Source organism: Colletotrichum graminicola, assembly GCF_000149035.1.
Source record: "Colletotrichum graminicola M1.001 genomic scaffold supercont1.25, whole genome shotgun sequence".
In the NCBI taxonomy this organism is placed as follows: Eukaryota; Fungi; Ascomycota; class Sordariomycetes; order Glomerellales; family Glomerellaceae; genus Colletotrichum; species Colletotrichum graminicola.
Genome location: NW_007361029.1, coordinates 19,288 through 38,445, shown reverse-complemented (window position 1 = coordinate 38,445; position 19,158 = coordinate 19,288). Strand labels below are relative to the sequence as shown.

Genomic DNA, 19,158 nt, shown 5'->3' with positions numbered 1-19,158 from the left:
AAAACCTAGTTTGCTATAATACGTCTTAAAAAACAAGAAAGAAATATGAAGAAAAAAAAATAGTTTACACAGCTGTTCCTAGTCCGATATTCAGTGCCTGTGAAAACAGGTGCTATGAGTACGAATGAAGTTGGGTAGTGGTCGACACTGAAAATACATCTGCGAAACGATGAGACAGCTAGACATGATTTATTAGACGTCTCGACCTATGCTGAATCAGCTGATCCATGAACGCCACACTAGATCAGTTATTGTTCAAGATGTATCAATAGACATGTTCATTGCGTTGTGATTGGAGTGAGTGATAACCCTGAAGAGGGAGGCTACTATCTTGTTCTGTGCAAAAAGGTTAAAAAGGTGGAAGCCTGTTGACGAGAATCTCAATGAGGAAACTTGTTTTTACATTTTCACCAATATCGACTTTGCCACAGATGGTGTCCCAAGCACCGACGTCCCCGGCGAGGTAATGCTCCGACGCAGGGGTCGTCTCAGCTCCATATCGTGGTCAAAGAGGTGCACACTTGTACCAGGATAAGTCCAGTGCAAACTAGTATTTGTCAAATTGTTCAGACGAACTGCTACCCCTTCACAATTGTCAGACGTTCGATACTCTCCCCGGTAATTAACGAAACTGCAACATCTGGCTTGTGCTCTTTGACTTGCTTAGGCTTGTTATGATGAGAAGCCAAGCCACTTGGTACTTTGCACAGACAGGATTTACACAAGAGAGCTGGCGTGTTTTACGGTCAAACCAATGTCGAGACGTCTGAAAAGTGTCGTTAAATGACATTCGTGGCTGTTGCCACAAATCTGCACGCCGAAGGCTACCTCGGCTACAAGATGAAATTAAGGTTCTGCCTCTGATCGGCTGGTCGTCAAATTGACATGCAGGAGCTGGACTAAAGGCAGGACTTTGTGAATATAAATTACAAGATAGATCTTCAGTGCGACATGGTCTATTCCCACAACGAAAGTGTAGTAGTCTACTCAAGAACTTGCCCGAAGATTATTTACACGCTTTTCTCTATTTTGACAGGTTCCTACAAATACCAGCAACAGAATCATACTAGGAGATCGAAATGCGTGGCTTTGCTATCGTCGCTTCCGCGTTGTGCGCTACCTACGTTTCCGCGCAAGGAGCTACTTGCTTCGATGACCTCGACTGCGCTCTCTCGGTATGGCTTCGGCACTAACATAATACCCACTATGGTACTAGATACTGCAGTGAGAATCAGTAACGCTAACCGTCTTACCATAGGGCCAGGCAAATGCCAAGTGTGTGAGAGCACAGGCTGGTGGGATCCTAGGGTAAGCTCGGAAATACAACCACCGTCCACCCTTTGGGCACCGAGAACTAATGCAATCTCAGAAGCTGTGCAAACAATGCTGCCACAGTAGCAGGAAAGACAACTGGCGCCGCGGCACCGGGGAAAGCCAATGCGGCTAGCGAGAGGAAAGGTTCGATACTGGAAGCTAGGCAAGCTGCCGCTGCGTCGGCTGCATCACCCGCGGCGAACCCTATCGCCGCTGTCCTTGGCACAGCTGCTGGAGTTCTTAAGGGCAAGGGCGCTCAACCTGCCGGTGCCGCGGCTCCTGCTGGCTCTCAAGCCGCAGATCCCATCGGCGCTGTCCTTGGCACTGCTGCTGGAGTTCTCAAAGGCAAAGGGGCACAGCCAGCTGCTGGAGCTGCCGCTGGACAGCAGGCCAACCCGCTGAATACTGTTCTGGGCGCCGCCGCTGGTGTTCTCAAAGGAAAGGGAGGTGCTCAACCTGCTGCCGCTGCTCCAGCTGCTGGAAAGCCCGCCGCTCCTCCTGCCGCCGCTCCTCCTGCCGCCGCTCCTCCTGCCGCCCCAGCGGCTGGAAAGCCCGCCGCTCCTCCTGCCGCTGCTCCGCCTCCTCCTGCTGCTGCTCCTCCTGTTGCCGCTGCTCCAGCTGCTGGAAAGCCCGCTGCTCCTCCTGCCGCTGCTCCTCCTGCTGCCCCAGCGGCTGGAAAGCCCGCTCCTCCTCCTCCTGCCGCCGCCCCTACAGCAGCTGGCAAGCCCGCTTCACCCCCAGCTGCAGGCCCGGTAGGTGGACGGCCAGTGCCTGCTTCACCCAGTAAGCGGGCTCGTCGCGTTCGTTTTTAAGGACACTTTTGGCGCATCTGACCTATCGAAGAAAGGGTTCACAATCTGCTTGAGATCATGTATTGGCTTATTCACACTGGTGTGACAAAGCAAGCATCGAGGTACATGTAATTTTTAGTGTTAGAAATCAATAGCATTTATTCCGATTACTCGGGGTGGTAATCTTCCCTCCTAAAACCCACGTTTCTCTTTTCTTTTTCTTAATAGATGGAGAAAGAGGAATAGTAACTTGTATGGTAGAACCTGAATGTCTGTTGTAGATAGAAATGTAACTTTGTGAAGGCTGGAGTGCGATCTCAAGTGTTTGGCCTACTCAGTCCTAGTATGAAGCTCTTTTGTTGACCTGTTCGCCATCTTCATTAAGGAAACATGTTGATGGAAAGCATTGGGAGATTTACCTTTCCCAGCAATCATGCCATGAGCAACATTGACTTCGTAATTCGGTCATCAAAAACCGCTTCGTTCACTCATATTTAAGTTATAGGCCGCAAACTCCTATGCAAGGAGCCTTTAATCATTACGTAGGTAAGATCTTCATGGGCTCAAAATACACTGGATACAGCAATACAAGTTAGTTACGATGGCCTATAATGAAGATCAGGGCAGGGAAGACTTAAAGTCATAGGCATCATTAGTTAAGCTATGTTAAGCCAGTGCTACATATTATAGTTTCCATGATAATCAATACAATCAACAGTAACATTTACAGACAGGGGATGATGAACAATTCGTATGACGTTTTAGAGTGCACAATATGTTAGATATAGTTGAAGGCACCGCCCTGCTGAAGTTATCTGGTGGTTAAATCGTGTGCAGTTTCTTAGATTAGGGCCAGATGCTCTGCAAGCGTTAGACTTACTACAGCTACAAGAATAACAGGTATCACAATACTAACGATAAAAGATTCAGGTTACTTCGCATACAGCTCTTCTGGATTTGACAGTTTAGAGTCTCGCCAATCTAGGGCTGGAGAAGCTCTCACAATACTTAAGGTAAATGTTCGAGGCGTTCTTTCTGGTCCAGCTAGTCGTGGGCCTCAACCTTTCTTTCAGTTGCCTCGACCCACATGTCTGAGATGACGAACAATCCCATGCAATTTCGTGCTTTCCATGGTCGGGCCGGGTCAATAGGCGCTAATTGGAAGTGACGAAATATCTAGCGTGATATTTCAGTCTAAGAATGCTTCGCACAATGTGAGTTTCGGCACGTACCTCGAAGATGGTCTTAGAGAGTTCCATCTGTGCTACTGGCTTTCCTAAACACATAAAGTTCCCGTGCCCAAAAACGAGGTCGTTCGTCCGAATCATGTTGGCGAGCTTATCAGCATCCCGCTCGAACCACCTCTCAGGTCGGAAAAGCTTTGAATCATTGCCGTATACCTTTTCACTTCGATGTATCGCGTAGGCCGAATACCCTATGCAGATACCGCCAGGGAGGTAGACATCCTCACCGTCGACCTTGACGATGTCACCTCCAGGTGGCGTGTCTCGCGAGAAGATGTTGACTACAGGGGGGCGAAATCTCAGGGATTCGCGAATGACAGCTTGCAAATACGGCAACTTCCTTGCTTGTGCTAGGGTAATGAGGCCTTCCCCCGTTCTTGGAGCGATCCCATCACGCACAGCACCATCAATTTCGCGCTGTAATTTCGAGTAGACACGGCTATTGGCCATGATTTGAAGAATGGCACCACGGATAGCAGCTGCGGTGGTATCAGATCCTGCAATAACTTGCTCGAGTGCCTCCGATCGCAGCTCGTCACCCCTCAAACCATGCTGGACGAATGAGGCTAGCATATCGGACCGCTCGTCGGTATCGCTTTTCGTCCGTTCGTCAACGTAGCGGAAGCATGCGGCAATCATCCTGCCAAAGCCGTTGTTGTCGGTAGGCGAGGGAGCAATGAACTTGCCGATGAGAGGGGCTTGAGCTATCCAGCTGATACCTAGAGCAACTACCAAAGTGGCATAAGACAAGCCCTCCTCGGTCGACTTTAGATAGTCGTCTACGTCACTATCAGACTGCAGCATACCGAATGCTTTGCCAAGACCAACAGAACTGATCACATCAAGTGTGAAATACTGTATCTTTTTTGCCATGTCCATTGGCACAGTCTTGGTAGTAGATGAAAGATATTTTGTCCTGATTAGATGCAATAGCTCTCCTAGACGTTGGTCGATCGTCGGCTCGAGGTCAAAGTTCTCTTTGCCTGAGTACTGCGATCGTATACAAGTTAGCTGAGATAGTACTTGAAACATGTGATATCATATGAAAGGTAAAAGGGAACTCGCCCCAGGAGCCATTTGTTTCCGCCGAATTTCATGTTTCTTATTGTCTGTCTGGGTGAAAACATTGTCCCTCCGGTACTCTACTCGACAAGCGTGGTAGTACCAGTCAGATCTCTTGTAGCCCCGGTGTTTATTCAAATGTGCCCAAACTTCCGGCGAAGATGTGACCAGCATTCCTGGTGCTATGCGTGCAAATGTGCCTGAGCCAGTGTCAGTCACAGCTCCAGACGAATTTATATGAAGCAGTCGAAAGCGAAGAACCGAAGTTGGGAATCATTTGGAAAAACATACCATACTTATCATTCATTTCCGCGTACCATTCGTGGCAATTGGGGGCGACAATTGCTCTGCTATGAGGGAGGTGGGTGATTCCAGTCCACCATGGCCCACCAAATTGCCTCAGTTTGATATACAGAGTGATTCGCCTGATGATGTATACACATGCCACAGCGAAGACAATCGGGGTGACTGCCCATGTTAAAACCGCGACGAGAACACTCATCGTGTATTTCACTTAGAGGAAAGCCATAAGAAAGATTGTTTAGCTCACACGGCATGCTGAATGTCATGCTCTTTGGACCTTTATACCAGCACCCGGTTCCCCGCAACGCATGCTTTGTTGGCTTCCTGGATCTCGGCATGTATTATGTCTGGGCTCACATCAACAAAAGCGGGTTGAAGCCAATCAGACACCGTCGGCTGCAGACCCAGGGGAGCTAGCGGATATGTTTATCCAGCCTACTTCCAACCGAATTTGTCACCGCCAAATCCCTTTTATTGGAGAAGAACAGAACCAAGCAGCATAGGATGCTTTTTGAGAATGAGACAATGGTCTGGAGTAGTTAAATATATTGGAATCTGTTTGATATAAAGATCTTAGTAAATTACGATAGTGATCCCTTTACTTTGTGGGCGGGGATGGTCAGAACCAGAGAAAGTTGAGCATCTGGCTTAGTTTCCTCGTTGTGAATAAGGGGAAATGCCCGGATGGGTAGTACAGCGCTGTTACCAAACAGGCGACCAGAAGTAAAGCCTGGAGCATCGAATTTTTTTTTTAGAAAAGATGGAGTAGAATTAGTGTCTAACGCTGAAATATATCATGAATAGCATTATATTTCTCAAGCTACGCAATCTATATAACCTACTCAAATTGTTATCGGTATTGAACCCCCTTGTACGGTGATGAACAACGATAAGACGATCCTTTTTCATACATAAAGGTGCAGAACTGACACACAGAAACTGCCGTACAAGCATTTGGCACTTTGGATTGCGGGCACCACCGTTATTCTAAATAGAAAACATGAGGTTCTGAGAGGTATCATGTCAATTATAGAACTCGGATGTATATTTATATCACTAGATCTAACTGTTGCGATGTTGATCATCGCCTGGATATCGGCGGTATGGATTAACGCCGAAATGCCCGGAATAACTACGGCCGATTCACCGTGGATCCACCGGACCCACGGGGATATTACGCGATGAATTCACCGCGTAATCCCACGACAGTTTCCCTTCTTTACGCATAATTCAGAACCGGTATTTCCCCCTATTATTCGTCAATTGCCTATTGATACGTACGGTTAACCGTATCAGCACCCTGGTGATAACCAACACTAACTTTCAACAGCACATTAGAATCTAGAAGTCGGCCATCCTCTGTTGTGAGGGGGCCCGTGTGCTGGGAGGTCACGTGACTTCCTGGGCCCCTCACCTTCATCCAGCCTCTGCCCATAGCCTCGAGAGGAGGATTTTCCTCCTCACCACCACACACCACTACAGATCGACAATACCATCGATTGCCTCACTTTCGTTGCTCTTGTGCTCCCACATCCTCAGTATTTTCCTACTATAAACAAAAATAAATGAAAGTCGTAGCGTCCCGAAAAGAAATAATTGTACGTGAGGTACTTCATTCTTGGAATATGTAAATATTGGTTGCTGTAAAACCATAACATAAACTTTTCAGGCAACGTTCAGTCGTTTGTATCATTGAAGTCAGTTGTTCCATAGCCTTGCATCGCTAAGTTCTGAGTTGTATTAGACGAACTTTTTTATTAGGTACATATTAATTATGTGCAAGCGACTAGATTCTTGACTTGAAGGCATTAAAATTATCCTCCTTGAGCCTTGAATGTGAAGCTAGCTGAATTATATCGCAGGGAGTTGGAAAGGGCCTCCAATTTGACATCGGCAAGCGAACCACACTTCCTACAACGTTCTCACTGGTAACTAGCGCGGTAGGCGGTCCAGTAGCTGTGCATGCGCGTCTCTTGGCCAGTGGTGAAGTGGGTGAAGCAAGGGCTTGAATTTACATTAGTTAACACTCCGCATTGAAGAAAGACGAACGTGATGCTTACTCGTCAGAGTAGTCCATGTAGTTGGTGACAGGGTCGTCACCAGCCTGGCTAGGGCAGGTGTCACGACCGATCTCGCAGCCGTAAGCCTCCTCGGACTCAAAAGGAGTGTCAGATACGTAATCACCGTTTCCGCCACACTGGTAGCCCTCAAAAGTGTGATAAACTATGCGAGCTAAGGATCAGAATCTTTGGTTTATATCAAGCCATGCAAGTGACTTACGTCCGAGCCAATGGCCGACCTCATGGGTTGCGGTGTGGCCAAGGTTGTACTGAGATAAGCTACCTCCAGGAACGGAGTCAGAAAGAATAACCACACCGTCGTAGTAGAAAGCCGACGATCCGGTAGTGACAGTTGTTGGGAAGTAGGCGTAGCCCAAGTATGGGGTGCCGGGTACGAAGTAGACATTAAGATCGGCGTAGGTGCCCTTACGGAGCGCACGCTTCATGGCCAACTCAGCCCTATCAGAAGCCCAGTTGGAGTTGATAGTCCAATCGGCACCGGCCTGGGCGAACTGAATGTCATGGGGGGCGTAAGCCTCATTCAAGACATCCAGCTGCTTATCCAGAGTGGCCTGGCTAAGGTAACCGCCGCTAACGGAGTTGGATGTGGCAATGACGTGCCAGTAGACGTTGACCGTAACAGGCGCAAGGCGTGTAGCATTGCCAGCAACTCGAGCGTTTTCCTCATTGAACTGAAGGCGTTGGGCAACCTCAGTCTGCTCTTCAGTGGGAGAAGGGGTACCGCAGGATCGCTGGGCAAGGGCGGTAGAGGCTGCCGCAAGGGCGGAAACGAGGAGAGATTTGAATTGCATATTGGGAACGATATTGGTCACCTGGTTCGACTTGTCTTGACTGGGCGAGATGAAGAAAGAAGGAGACCTTGATGGCCGGTACTTTGGCAGTTTAAATACAAACTCCCTTCGTTGATTTCACACGTAAAGTCATATCGCAGGACTGAATGCTTTCGAATCTGAACCTTCCTCAAAAGGATAAGGTCCGATGGGTAACAATATCACCTTGACAGGCCTACTATGGTTGCGGATACCAGGGACAGAGATAGCGGGACTGTCGATCGATTAGCAAAGTACCAGCCTACCTACTCCTACGTCATTCTTCCTCTCAAACTTCAAAAAATTCCCTCCAAATCCAAATTCCCTCCCTATTAACTACTCTAAACTAGATAAGTTAGATATACACACGACACTTCTCTTACCTATTTTTTTCTCAAGTCTCTCTGGGTTTGAACTTTTCTAAATTGACGACAGTGGGCAAACCGTTTGGATGATAAGCCGGCGGGTAACCTGTGTTGGGTTGCCAAGATAAATAGCGGCTTTTGCAATCTATCAGGTAGCGCTAAGGCGGCGAACATGGCCATGAATGGCACATGGACCTTTCTTCGTGCAACAGTACGATAAAGCTTGGAAAAGCGTCCGCATCCAGCTGCCTCTTGCGCTAAGCATGAGCTCGTCATTGGCGCGCATTGTTTTCTGCCGAGTTCGATCGCACACTATCAAGTCTTGGCTTGCTTGGCGGTCTTGGCGTATGGCTTTGACTGTCGTTTTCTTAGATGTAGATTGGTCGAATGAAGCTTATTTTGCCGGGCATCTCTCGTTGTGGACCAACGAGGATGTTACCTTCCTTAATATGGTGACTGGTCCACTATTTGTTCAAGGAAGTTGACTGGTAGCCCCCGCGCTACTTCGGCCATATCCCGGGATTTGACTACTGTATCATTGCTTTTCCCAATTTATCAGGGTTACCTAGAGTAATTGATATCAATCTCTGTTCCCCTCTTGGCTGTCGGATAATGTACATGTTCGCGTTGCAGTATTGAATAGCTCATCTATTATTATAGGTACGGTAACCCAGGCTGATGTATGCTAGGGAAGGGACAGAGTTAGTAATGATACTAGTATACTTACGTATATGTAGTATACTACTGTGACTGTGCAATGGACGTGAAGTTGTCGTGTTATGAGGAAACTAACTACAACCTATTAACACAGCAACACTTATCCTCGCTTATAGAAACTTGACTTTGCTATTTGGCATGGCATCCTAAACCACATTCAGAAGCTGGACAATTGTTAGCACTGCCGCTGCTTGTTCTGATGCTATAAGTGCTCGTGCTACTGCTAATTTTCTAATGTAGTTTATTATACTGAGTAATTCCATCATCACTCTCATAGAAATATTGATGTTGGACGGAAAATGTGGCTTCTGAGTACGGATGACTATTATTTCTTACACTTTGACTCGTTCCTAGTTGATCTATAGAGCCAAGGCTACTATTTGTAGATGCCATCTAGCATGTAGTTAATCTGCAATATCTACTTCAATCTCTAACACATGTCACACAGTCATGCCGAGTGCAGATAATATTAGATACTGGCTAGCTAGACTGAGCCATTGCTTCGCAGGCCATGATCGTCCATTCTTACCTGCATTGCAATGTCTCATCGCGCCGCACCAAAAATGGAATTGCGTTTCTAATTGTACTAGATACAACATTTAATTCTAGCAGATACATCTAACGATCTGATGGTCCATATCTCTAGTAGCTTGGGAATGCTGGCTTGATAAGACACATAGGTTGTACAGACATGCCACAAGAAGGCCTTAAATATCTAAAATTGTTGAATAACCCCTGTTTTCCTTAATCGACTTGAAGCTGGTTTGATTGCTTTAAATGTACTCAGGGTATTCCCCTCAGCAAGACATAATGAACAGCTTTCGACCTTTATAGTCTGGTGCGTACCGGAGAAGCAGCCAAGGATCGCGATCTACGAGCGGCTCCTTGGCATACGGATTTGAACCACGGAGTGCCCGGCTTAAAAAGTAGAGTTTAGACGAACAATGCACATCGATAAGACAAAAGCCATGAGATGCGAGGTTTAATTGTTATGATACTGACGGTTACCCCTAAAATCAACAGAAACTATGCACCACAACAACGATGCAACGACGATGACGACATTGACAACAACGTCGTTTCACCAAGAAAAATTTAGTGGGGAGCACTCTGGATGCTAAACCATCTGCGTCATAGGTGTCTGAACTCTTCTCATTGTTGGTGCCGTTGTTTTTTTAGGGTCCTTCAGTAGACCTCAATGCATACCGCAAACGGAGGGGTTGTAATCCCCAGCTCTAGAATGCCGAAACTTTGGTTTTCAGACTGGACATCAAGGGTGATCACTATTACTGCCAGTTTGCTACGCAAATGCTTATTTATTTAGTTAGGCGTTTCTATTGCTAAGATGCGATTCCTAATGATCGAAAGAGCCAGTGTTTATCACACTGTAGCCCTGCTTATTAATATTAATATACGGAGGTGCGTTTCAAATCACTATGCCAGAAATGCTAAGACCACCCCATGTCAGTTAACAAGGATAATTGCAGGGGTTGCCACCCAAATAAATTGCCACTAACATTTCAACGATGCCTGCCTAGAACTTCTGATTAATATCTACTAGCATAACGCCCCTCCTTATATTTGTTACCACTATCAAGAGCAATAATGGCCTTAATATGGGCCGGCAGCCTCTCTATCCAGGCCTGGATTTGCTCTTAAGGCAAGGCCTGCTAGTACTTGTAAGGGGTTGGCCTGGTTACCCTTTATAAGGCCATGTGTGGTGCATTTCAGGCACTTAGTGCCTGAACTAGTTGATCTTTTAGTAATACTAGAATGGTCTATTAACAGGCGTGGTACACTACCTATACCTTTATAATTATTTAGGCACTAAGTAGGTCTTCTAGCTGTTAACAGGGGCTAGGTTTGAATCCTGCCTGTTAAGACTCTCTTTAGTGTAGGCCTTAAGGGGCTAGAAGGTTATTAATTAGTGGATTAGTTGGCTAGGCATAAATAAGGGGCAGCTTACGTTAGGCTTAGAGGGACTAGGTGTAGGGAGGCAATGTCTGGCAGCTGCTGCTAGACGCCAGGCTGCCTAGGGCCTTCAGGGTTAACATGACCTTATGCTCTAGCGCACAGTTACTAGCGCTAGTGCACGTGGGCCTGAAGCGACTTAGGACGCGTCATATTAGAAGGGGGGTAATTATAAGGGGTTAGCCTAGTTACCTTTTATAAGGCCATATGTAGTGTATTTTAGGCACTTAGTGCCTAAACTAGTTAATCTTTTAGTAATACTAAAATAGTTTATTAACAGGCATAGTATACTACCTATACCTTTATAGTACTATTACTATGCTTTTTTAGCTATAGCCTAGTTAACTAAGGCACCCTTCCTTATTATAAATTACTTTATCTAAGGCTAGTAAGGCTTAATAAGGTTAAGATTAAGGCTATTACTATACTAGTAGAGCTTTTTAACGTAATAAGTAGCATATATCTAGTAGATAAAGTAGTAATTATAAGAAAGTGCTTTATCTTCTTAAATAATAGTGCCTAGTAAGCACTTTTTAAGTATAAATAAGAAAAGCTTTAGTAGAAAAATCTCCTTTTAGTACTAGTACTAGTTAATTCCTCTCTTACTCTTATAAACTAACTTATTAGTATACTTATTTTAGTAAAAAGTTAGTTTATAGCTAGGGAGCTACTAAAGCTAAAGCCTGCTTATCCCTCTCTCTAACTCTTATTTAAGACGCTTAACTAGCTTTAGTATAGTATTTATCTTTATAACCTTAGTATTATATACCTATTACTATAGATAGTAGCTACTATAGTAATAGCCTAAGACTACTAAGGTCTTATTAGACTAAATAACCTTCTTTTAATCTTTAAGTAACTAGTAGTAATATATAAGGCACTAAGAAAGCCTCTCTTACTTTATCTAAGCTATTAAGCTAGGCTTCTTTATTAGTTTAGATTTTCTAAAGCTAGCTTACTAAAGGATATAGTAAACTATTATAGCTAAGATATCTATATCTAGCTTACTTTAGAGCTTACTAGTAATATTAGTATATATTTTTTCCTTACTATATTAGTTATAGTAGACCTTCTTAATAATAAGCTTAGCTACTATAGGTATAGCCTTCTTTAGTTAGCTAGTCTAGGGGGTATTATTAATATATTTAGGTTATAAAGAGAAAGTAGGAGCAGTTAGATTAAAGCCTTACTTTTTTACTTATTAGAGTATATTATTAACTATACGCTTTAATAACCCTAGGCCTTAGGCTACTTTATTAGCTAATTTACCTCTAAGACGGCTCTAAAAAGTAAGAATAACTGCCTATAAAGAAGGGTTAACACGCGCTATAGTTATAATAGTTAAAGGGGAAAAAGTAGTGTTATTGTTATTGTTATTGTTGTTATTGTTGTTGTTAAGGATTGCCTTGCTTTGGCCCCTTTTGGCCCCTATAGAGAGGAAAGTGGGTAGATTAATCTAGCCTTTCTGATTGGTTGGATATATATTAAGTGGGTCCTACTGGCCGGGGTTGCTCTGGGCAGTTGGGCATGGTTTTTTGAAATGCACCTCCGTAGATACTCTGAGTTGTCTGTGTTTCACTAAATAAGCTCCTCACGTGGGCTACTTTCACCCTGACCTGGCTGGATCAAACTGATCTATAGTTTAACTATCGCGGTTTTGGTTTTTATATTACTCGGGTTCTAGTTCTCCTCAGTAGCGCTATTCTTCAACCTCGGAACAGAAAATAGCATTGGGGGTAGATTTATGACCTAGGAATGTAAACTGGTTAGGCTTAATATGTTTGTAGCTAGAAGCAGGGTACCCTTGCCTAGAAAGTCGGTAAAAATACTCTCTCCTTGTCACCGATGGCCAATAGCTCATCAGTTCGTCCCATATAGCTTGAGGCTCGTCACTGGAGTTGATGAGAATTTCCTGCAGCTTGGAAGAATGGTATAACATCGAAGGTGAGCGTCCGGAGTGGTGACAAATCTCAATGCTCTTCAAAGCCTACGACAGACATAAGTAGACATTTATAATCAGTGAGGGCGGAGATGGGCCCAGTGAGAATTATTTACACTCAGTATCTGACCCGGCTCTTTCTCTTCCTTTAGAAACCAGTTCCCTTTCTCTTCTATTGCTAGATACTTCACACCCTTGTTCTTTCACAATGGACGCCAAGTACCTGAGCACCTACCCTCTCATTGCTCCTGAGAAATTTCTCAATGAGCTCAAAACCAAGACTGGGGTCATCACTGGTGGGGGATATGGCATAGCTGTCATTGCCGAATCATTTGCCAAAGCCGGTGTGGCCGAAGTCATAATGGTTAGGAGGACAGCAATCAAGTTGAGAAACGCTGTAACCGCATTGAGCTCAACAGTCAAGGCCCCCACCAAGACCACCTATTACTACGTCAATATCACCTCTAAGGCTGAAGTTGAGAATCTTTTTGCTTCGATCGCAACTAGCCCAGACATCTTGATCAATAATGCCGGGTTCTTGGCAGTAACATCAAACTTCTTCGATGCCGATCTGAACGAGTACTGGAAGTCCCTTTCAACCTGTTCTCGGTACTGCTTTGGTCACTCAGTCTTTCCTCCGTCGCTACCAACAAGATGGATCACCAAGCAGTGCAGCTGTTGTTGTCACCCTGAATACCATTGGGGGCCTGGGGCCCATCCGGTTCGGGTGCCTCTCCTCTCGTGCTACGGAGCAAGCAAAGCCGCGTTGGCTCGTAGGTCGGAACTGATATCGGTGGATGTATCTGAACACGTGGCTCGCTTTATTTCTGTTCATCTTGGTGCGGTAAAGACAAATACGGGTATCAAATCTGGTCTCGATGGTGTGTTTCCAAGTACCGATTCAGCGATCGCCAGAGACTTCGTTATCTGGACGGTGACCCAGGAGGAAAAGTTACTTTATGGTCGGTTCGCCTGGGTCACAGTCTTGAAAGGATCTCCGAGCGGAAGTATTGTCCAGGCCACGGGCCATTGTGATCCGGATCCTACCCAGGTCATTGTCAAGATCTCGCACTGCGAAGTCTACTTTACAGATGAGCATTACCGCCACGCCGTTAAAGACCTTGACCATGAGGGCATTGGCACAATCATCGAGGTTGGCGCCGCTGTCCATGAAATCTCGGACTTCCGCGTTGGTAACCGGGTGGGGATGAGCTGATATTAGTACAACTTCAGCGGCCACTGCCGAGCTTGCTTGACTGGTAACATTCCAAATACTTCCTCCTGCTCACCGCAAACGACGTCCTGGATATCTCCATGTAAGTATAACTTCCAGGTCTAGACTTCGCGCGATTGATCATTCGCTTCCCAGTTACCTTCCCATCTTAGCAACGGGGGCACAGCTGTTCCCACTCACCGCCAGCGGCAAGGACTCTGCCGCTTTCTCCCTTTTCGTTTATCTCAGGCGAGCTAAGACTCAATAGATCTAACGTTTCTCAACCTGCTAGCCTACAATCTATGATGTCATTTGCTGCAAAGCATGATATCAAGCCTCAGATAGAGAAGTTGCCATTGACGCAGGCCGGCATTACCTCGGCTATGCTGAAGCTGAGGGAGAGCAGGACGAGATACTGCGGTGTTCTGATTACATAGTGTCGACATTGATGCTCCTGGTAACTTGACAGTTCTGTAGAATCTAGTTAAGTACTTGGCTAGAGAGTGTTTGTCTAACCGGGCCTGAGGATTTTCCACAACAGATTCCAAGCAGCCGGGGGATAAACGCAGGGTTGTACATAAAGTAGAAAGGTATCAAGTTTTAAAAATAGGCCGCTTGAACAGGAAGATGAAACACACGTTTTCTTTGTGTTTCTTTTTCCTGTTACAACCCTCCCCCCCTTAGCAGAAATAAAATGCGAGTCCAACTGACACTTCTGATTTAACGACGTGCGATACACGGCAATCATGATGCCTCCCCCCCCCCCCCCCAAAAAAAAAAGAAACAAAAGAAAAGAGAAAAGAAAACAAAAGAAAAAGAGAAAAGAGAAAAGAAAAAAGAAAAAGAAAAAGAAAAAAGAAAGCGTGGCCATCAGCTATGATATACAAACGCTGGATTTCAGAGCAGTCATCAAAGATCAATACTCACAGATATAGGTTATCGCCCTCAATCGCATGTGCCTAAAAGTAACTCCGTGATGCAGGACTGATATTGAAATTTTTACTGCTTTGTTTCTGGCAGCAGTGACTTCTCCCTTGATGCTGGCGTGACATAATGGTTGCAAGAGATCATGGGCAATCACTCTACTGTAAACAGTGAGTGAGTGGCTCTCATAAACGAAATGGTTGAAACACTACACAGAATACCACATGCTTCAGTGAAATAAAAAGGACGGATTTCTTGCTTAGAACATGCCTGCATGTTGATACATCTTAGACAAGCTTGTTTTGTTTATGGTCTGTTGCCTTCAAACCTCCCAAGCGCCGGTCACAATAGACCTTGCAGAGTAAACTGCCAGTACTCCTAGTATATTAGCCCCGCCGTTGAATTGTGCCTTGGACTTTGCCAAAACCGTAGTTACATTTGTATCGAGCCCACGTCAGTAGACTCTATCATCATCGTTCATATGGCATAGGCGTGCCGGTCTCCACAACAACCCCCTGAAGCCCGAAAACGCATTGCATGCATGCCGATACAGGTCAAGTTGTGAACTTCCATGATGCTAGCATACCAGCATACCGGTATACCAGCATAAGGACCAAGGCCAACAAATGTCAAGCTTCAATGCCTTGTATACTAGCTGTTCTAGCAGCAGTCTGGGTTTTGATAACTGTGTGTGGTCAATACTGTGTACCTATGCGACCTTAAGAGGGATCGCCTTGGAAAATACCTTATTTGCATGCTTTGGGAACATCTGGCGACGGCACGTTGGTGCCGATAGCCTTAGCGGCCGCAGCCTGTACGGCGCCCTCGTTGCCAATTGCGTCTTGTCCAACAGGGGATGGGCAGCGAGCTCCATTGATCTTGGCCAGATTAGCCTTTAGATTCTGCGGGTTGGCAATGGTATCGTTGATTGCAGGGCCAATGATGTTGAATTGGTCAACAAGGGCCTTAGCAGCTGCCAGACCCTTGGAGTCAAGCTGAACATCCGCCTGCACAGCGTTGTTCGAGTCTCCCTCGTTCTGCGCGGCTACGAAAGCAGTTGCAGCAGCATTACTGATTTCTGCGTTACTCTTCAGCTTGCCGGCGGTGTCGACAAAGTTATTGACTGTCTGTATGTCGCCGAGCCATTGGTTGACGGTACCGAGAACCTTTGTTTGGAGTGCCGCGTTGGCTGCGTTGTTGGCGTTGTCCCCAGCCTGCTCTTTCTTGGGAGTGGGACTAGCCATGGCCAAAGCTGCCACGACTACAGAAAATAGAGCGAAATGCATCTTGATAAGGGCACAAGAGACAGATTGAAGTTAGTAGTGAACGACAAACTAGGACTAGCCACAGTAAGATATAAACAAGAATTAACAGAAAATAAACTTGATGGTAAAAGAGAGAAAGAGTGAATGATAGGAGGAATGAAATTCAGTTGGAATGAAGTGTAATGTCAGTCTGTGACAGGATACTCTACGTTATATCTTTTATAGGTGCTCGAGGTGGTAGCACCTAAAGGTACATTCGGAATGCCGGAACGACCGAAGATTGTGTGTCCCGGAATTACAGTTTAGAGTCCCCTCATATAGGACCCCATCTTGAAGTTTACCCGTTGCCAGAATAGAGTTTCAGGAGACTGAAACGGTAAATCATATTCTTGTCGCTAAGCGCTGTCTCCAGGGACGACAACTGAAACTGGACCATGACTAGTGGACAGCGCAATCCTACTTAGGCAGGCGCCATCCTAAATAGGCTGAGTATTACCCACCATGGGAAATGTGGTGATGGTGCACGAGGTCTTTCCGTCGGGTGTATCGGCAAATCTGCAGTCACCATCACACCATGCATCTGTCAGCTTCAATGAAAATGTACATAGAACAGCAAGAAGAGTTTACTAGATGCTTACGGCCTTGATGTGGTTCAGCGAGTCGTTGAGCTATTCCTATCGTCCGCCCTCGGAATCAACGGCCCTATAAAACGCGCATCATACCATCACAGAGTTTGTATCAGCTTCAAGCAAGCTGTCGCTCCCTGTCCAAGTTACTCCATCCCGCAAAGGAAATGAAACTTAGCGTAGGTTTTTGGAAAGCATCTTAAGCGAGTGAAACTCGGGGGTAAATCAATTTAAGATACTTTAAACTAGTATAACACTTTAATTACTCTTATTAAGTGGACCAACCTGGATACTTATCTAATGTGCATGCATAGCGAGTCACCTACTGACACAGCCCTCCTGCCAGCCGTTCAGGATTTAACAGAAATTACAGAGTTGCAATAGACTTAATATATCGCACTAGCGTAATGTAAAGCGACGTAGTGCAAAGGTGGACCGTAGCAGTAAGGCAGTAAGTAAGGCAAGCAATAAAAAGGAACAGAACAATGTCAAAAGGACAGTACTGTATTAGGTCAAAGACGTATTCATAGTTGGCCCTCCCCTGGAGGAAAGGCCAAGCGTGTCAGTTACGTACTCTATGGGCACGTGGATACTCACGTTCCTCTGGGTATGGACGTCTACCACGCCAACCTATCTGCCCATCTAGTGACTGTCTTATGACAAATAAAGAATAAGATAATAGGTAGTTTCAACCAATTTTGTATATTAAAGCTCAATTACATTTTTTAAGATAATAGGAAAGTAGTGAAAAGTAGGTAGCTTATTAAAACAGGCGGCCTGCGATACATGTACTTTATTGGGCTATGAGGCCATAAGGACGGGATTCTAAAAGAATAAAGCCATTTGGCTGAGGTTAGAAAAGTGATGACCATAAATTGAAGTTGGAGGGTGGTGGAGGGTATTAATGGAGTTATTAATGAAACATTTTTTGTGGTCAGAATGTAGGGGTGGTCAGGAAGTGGGTATGTTGACTTCGCCCTCAAACGCCCTAGCAAATGTTCAAGTCAGTTGAAAATCTAAAACCTCCTCCGCCTCCTTCGTCGGTCTGAGCCGCCCCCAAACGCCATGTTCACCATCTCCATGATGATAAGCTGCAACAGGTACTCCTTTATCATGGCCCAAGCCTGCTCCTTGCGGTACCAAGGCAGCGCGTTCCATCCGAGGACCCAGACGGTCGAGACGAGGGCGACGATGGTGCAGCGCGTGGCGAAGACGCTCGCGCCGCCGGATGCGACGGCGTAGAGCAGGACTACCTCTGAAACCCCGAAGGCCCAGTAGTAGCTCGGCTGCCACAGGCCCAGCACGACGGTGTTGTTGGCGGCTGCCGCGCCTCCTCCGCCGCGGCGGGCGATGTCTTGCCCCGAAGGAATGGTGAGGGTGAGGGGAAGGGCGATGCGCTGGGAGGCGATGTACCAGTGTAGGATGGCGGCGCCGCCGAGTATCACAGGCGAGAGGACGCGGTCGGCGATGCAGGGGCCGTCGATGTAGGTGACCCAGTCGGACTGGGTGAACCACGAGACCGGGGTGAAGCGGCCCGATGTGGCTGAAAAGAAAACGATGGCCAGGGCGACCGAGGTGACGCGGCGGGCTAGGAGTTCTGTTGACCCTGGCATGGTGCTTATTGTTGTTTTTGAACTGACAGTGTGGATGCTCCCTGTGTGTGATACGCTTGTGAGGGAATGATGAATTGGTGGATGATGAGCTGTTGTGAGGGGGCCCGTGTGCTGGGAGGTCACGTGACCTCCTGGGCCCCTCACCTTCATCCAGCCTCTGCCCATAGCCTCAAGAGGAGGATTTTCCTCCTCACCACTACACACCACTACAGATTGGTAATAACACTATTTACCTCACTTTATTACTCTTATGCTCCTATAGGTTATAAAGCCTAGGCCTATATTAATTTTTCTTATAAATTAATTAGTTACCTCTACTTATCTTTATTAAGTTATAATTATCTACTAATTATTATAGTAGTTACTTAACTTTACTTACTGTTTTTACTATAGCCTAAGTTAAGGATTTTCTACTAATTACTATAGAGATATCTTTACTTATTAACTACCTTAATCTATTACTTTAGGTATTTATTAAATAGTAGTAAATTATATAACGTTTTAAATATACTTCGCACCGGGGTCTCGCGTTGTAAGCGGGGACAATCGTTTAGCTCGGCATTCAGCAGTCACTGGCTCTGCCAAGATGTGGGATATCGGGGCGCGAGAACCATAATACTACGCACCCTTATATCGCAAGTCCATTGTTTCGCATGGCATGAGCCACGAGCGGCCTTTGACAGGCCCGGTAAGCTTTGACATCGGCAGCCCTGAAGGCCCATATCAGCGCACATCTATACGAGTCGAAAGACCTATGACAAATAGGTGATGGGAGACGTTAAAGCTCCAACTCACACTTGAGTCGAACCGGCTAATTCTAGACCTCAGTAGGTGAAGCGTTGCTAGTGGTGAAACACTACTTTTTATACTAATAAAGTTAAAAAGTATATTAACTATAATATCTCTTAACTAGCTAAAGAT

At 45.8% G+C, this 19,158-nt stretch overlaps 6 protein-coding genes across 6 annotated transcripts; 2 read left to right on the top strand and 4 right to left on the bottom strand.

Moving 5' to 3' along the window:
• Positions 1-1,079: 1,079 nt before the first annotated feature.
• On the top strand, positions 1,080-2,126 carry GLRG_06513 (uncharacterized protein; the record flags this gene model as incomplete). The annotated part of the gene is made up of 3 exons (XM_008097198.1): positions 1,080-1,175; positions 1,259-1,308; positions 1,370-2,126. 3 exons carry the CDS (start codon positions 1,080-1,082, stop codon positions 2,124-2,126), a joined length of 903 nt encoding a protein of 300 aa, XP_008095389.1.
• A 1,023-nt stretch (positions 2,127-3,149) lies between these two features.
• Positions 3,150-4,913, bottom strand: GLRG_06512 (cytochrome P450; the record flags this gene model as incomplete). Its single annotated transcript, XM_008097197.1, has 4 exons — positions 3,150-3,281; positions 3,338-4,339; positions 4,415-4,611; positions 4,703-4,913. The coding sequence occupies 4 exons, from the start codon at positions 4,911-4,913 to the stop codon at positions 3,150-3,152; spliced, it is 1,542 nt and encodes a 513-aa protein (XP_008095388.1).
• A 1,723-nt stretch (positions 4,914-6,636) lies between these two features.
• Positions 6,637-7,586, bottom strand: GLRG_06511 (metalloprotease; the record flags this gene model as incomplete). Its single annotated transcript, XM_008097196.1, has 3 exons — positions 6,637-6,718; positions 6,775-6,937; positions 6,995-7,586. 3 exons carry the CDS (start codon positions 7,584-7,586, stop codon positions 6,637-6,639), a joined length of 837 nt encoding a protein of 278 aa, XP_008095387.1.
• A 5,218-nt stretch (positions 7,587-12,804) lies between these two features.
• GLRG_06510 (uncharacterized protein) lies at positions 12,805-13,812 on the top strand (the record flags this gene model as incomplete). Its single annotated transcript, XM_008097195.1, has 1 exon — positions 12,805-13,812. The coding sequence occupies one exon, from the start codon at positions 12,805-12,807 to the stop codon at positions 13,810-13,812; it is 1,008 nt and encodes a 335-aa protein (XP_008095386.1).
• Positions 13,813-15,479: 1,667 nt separating this feature from the next.
• On the bottom strand, positions 15,480-16,019 carry GLRG_06509 (uncharacterized protein; the record flags this gene model as incomplete). The annotated part of the gene is made up of 1 exon (XM_008097194.1): positions 15,480-16,019. One exon carries the CDS (start codon positions 16,017-16,019, stop codon positions 15,480-15,482), a length of 540 nt encoding a protein of 179 aa, XP_008095385.1.
• A 1,621-nt stretch (positions 16,020-17,640) lies between these two features.
• Positions 17,641-18,237, bottom strand: GLRG_06508 (uncharacterized protein; the record flags this gene model as incomplete). The annotated part of the gene is made up of 1 exon (XM_008097193.1): positions 17,641-18,237. The coding sequence occupies one exon, from the start codon at positions 18,235-18,237 to the stop codon at positions 17,641-17,643; it is 597 nt and encodes a 198-aa protein (XP_008095384.1).
• Between the last annotated feature and the right edge of the window lie 921 nt (positions 18,238-19,158).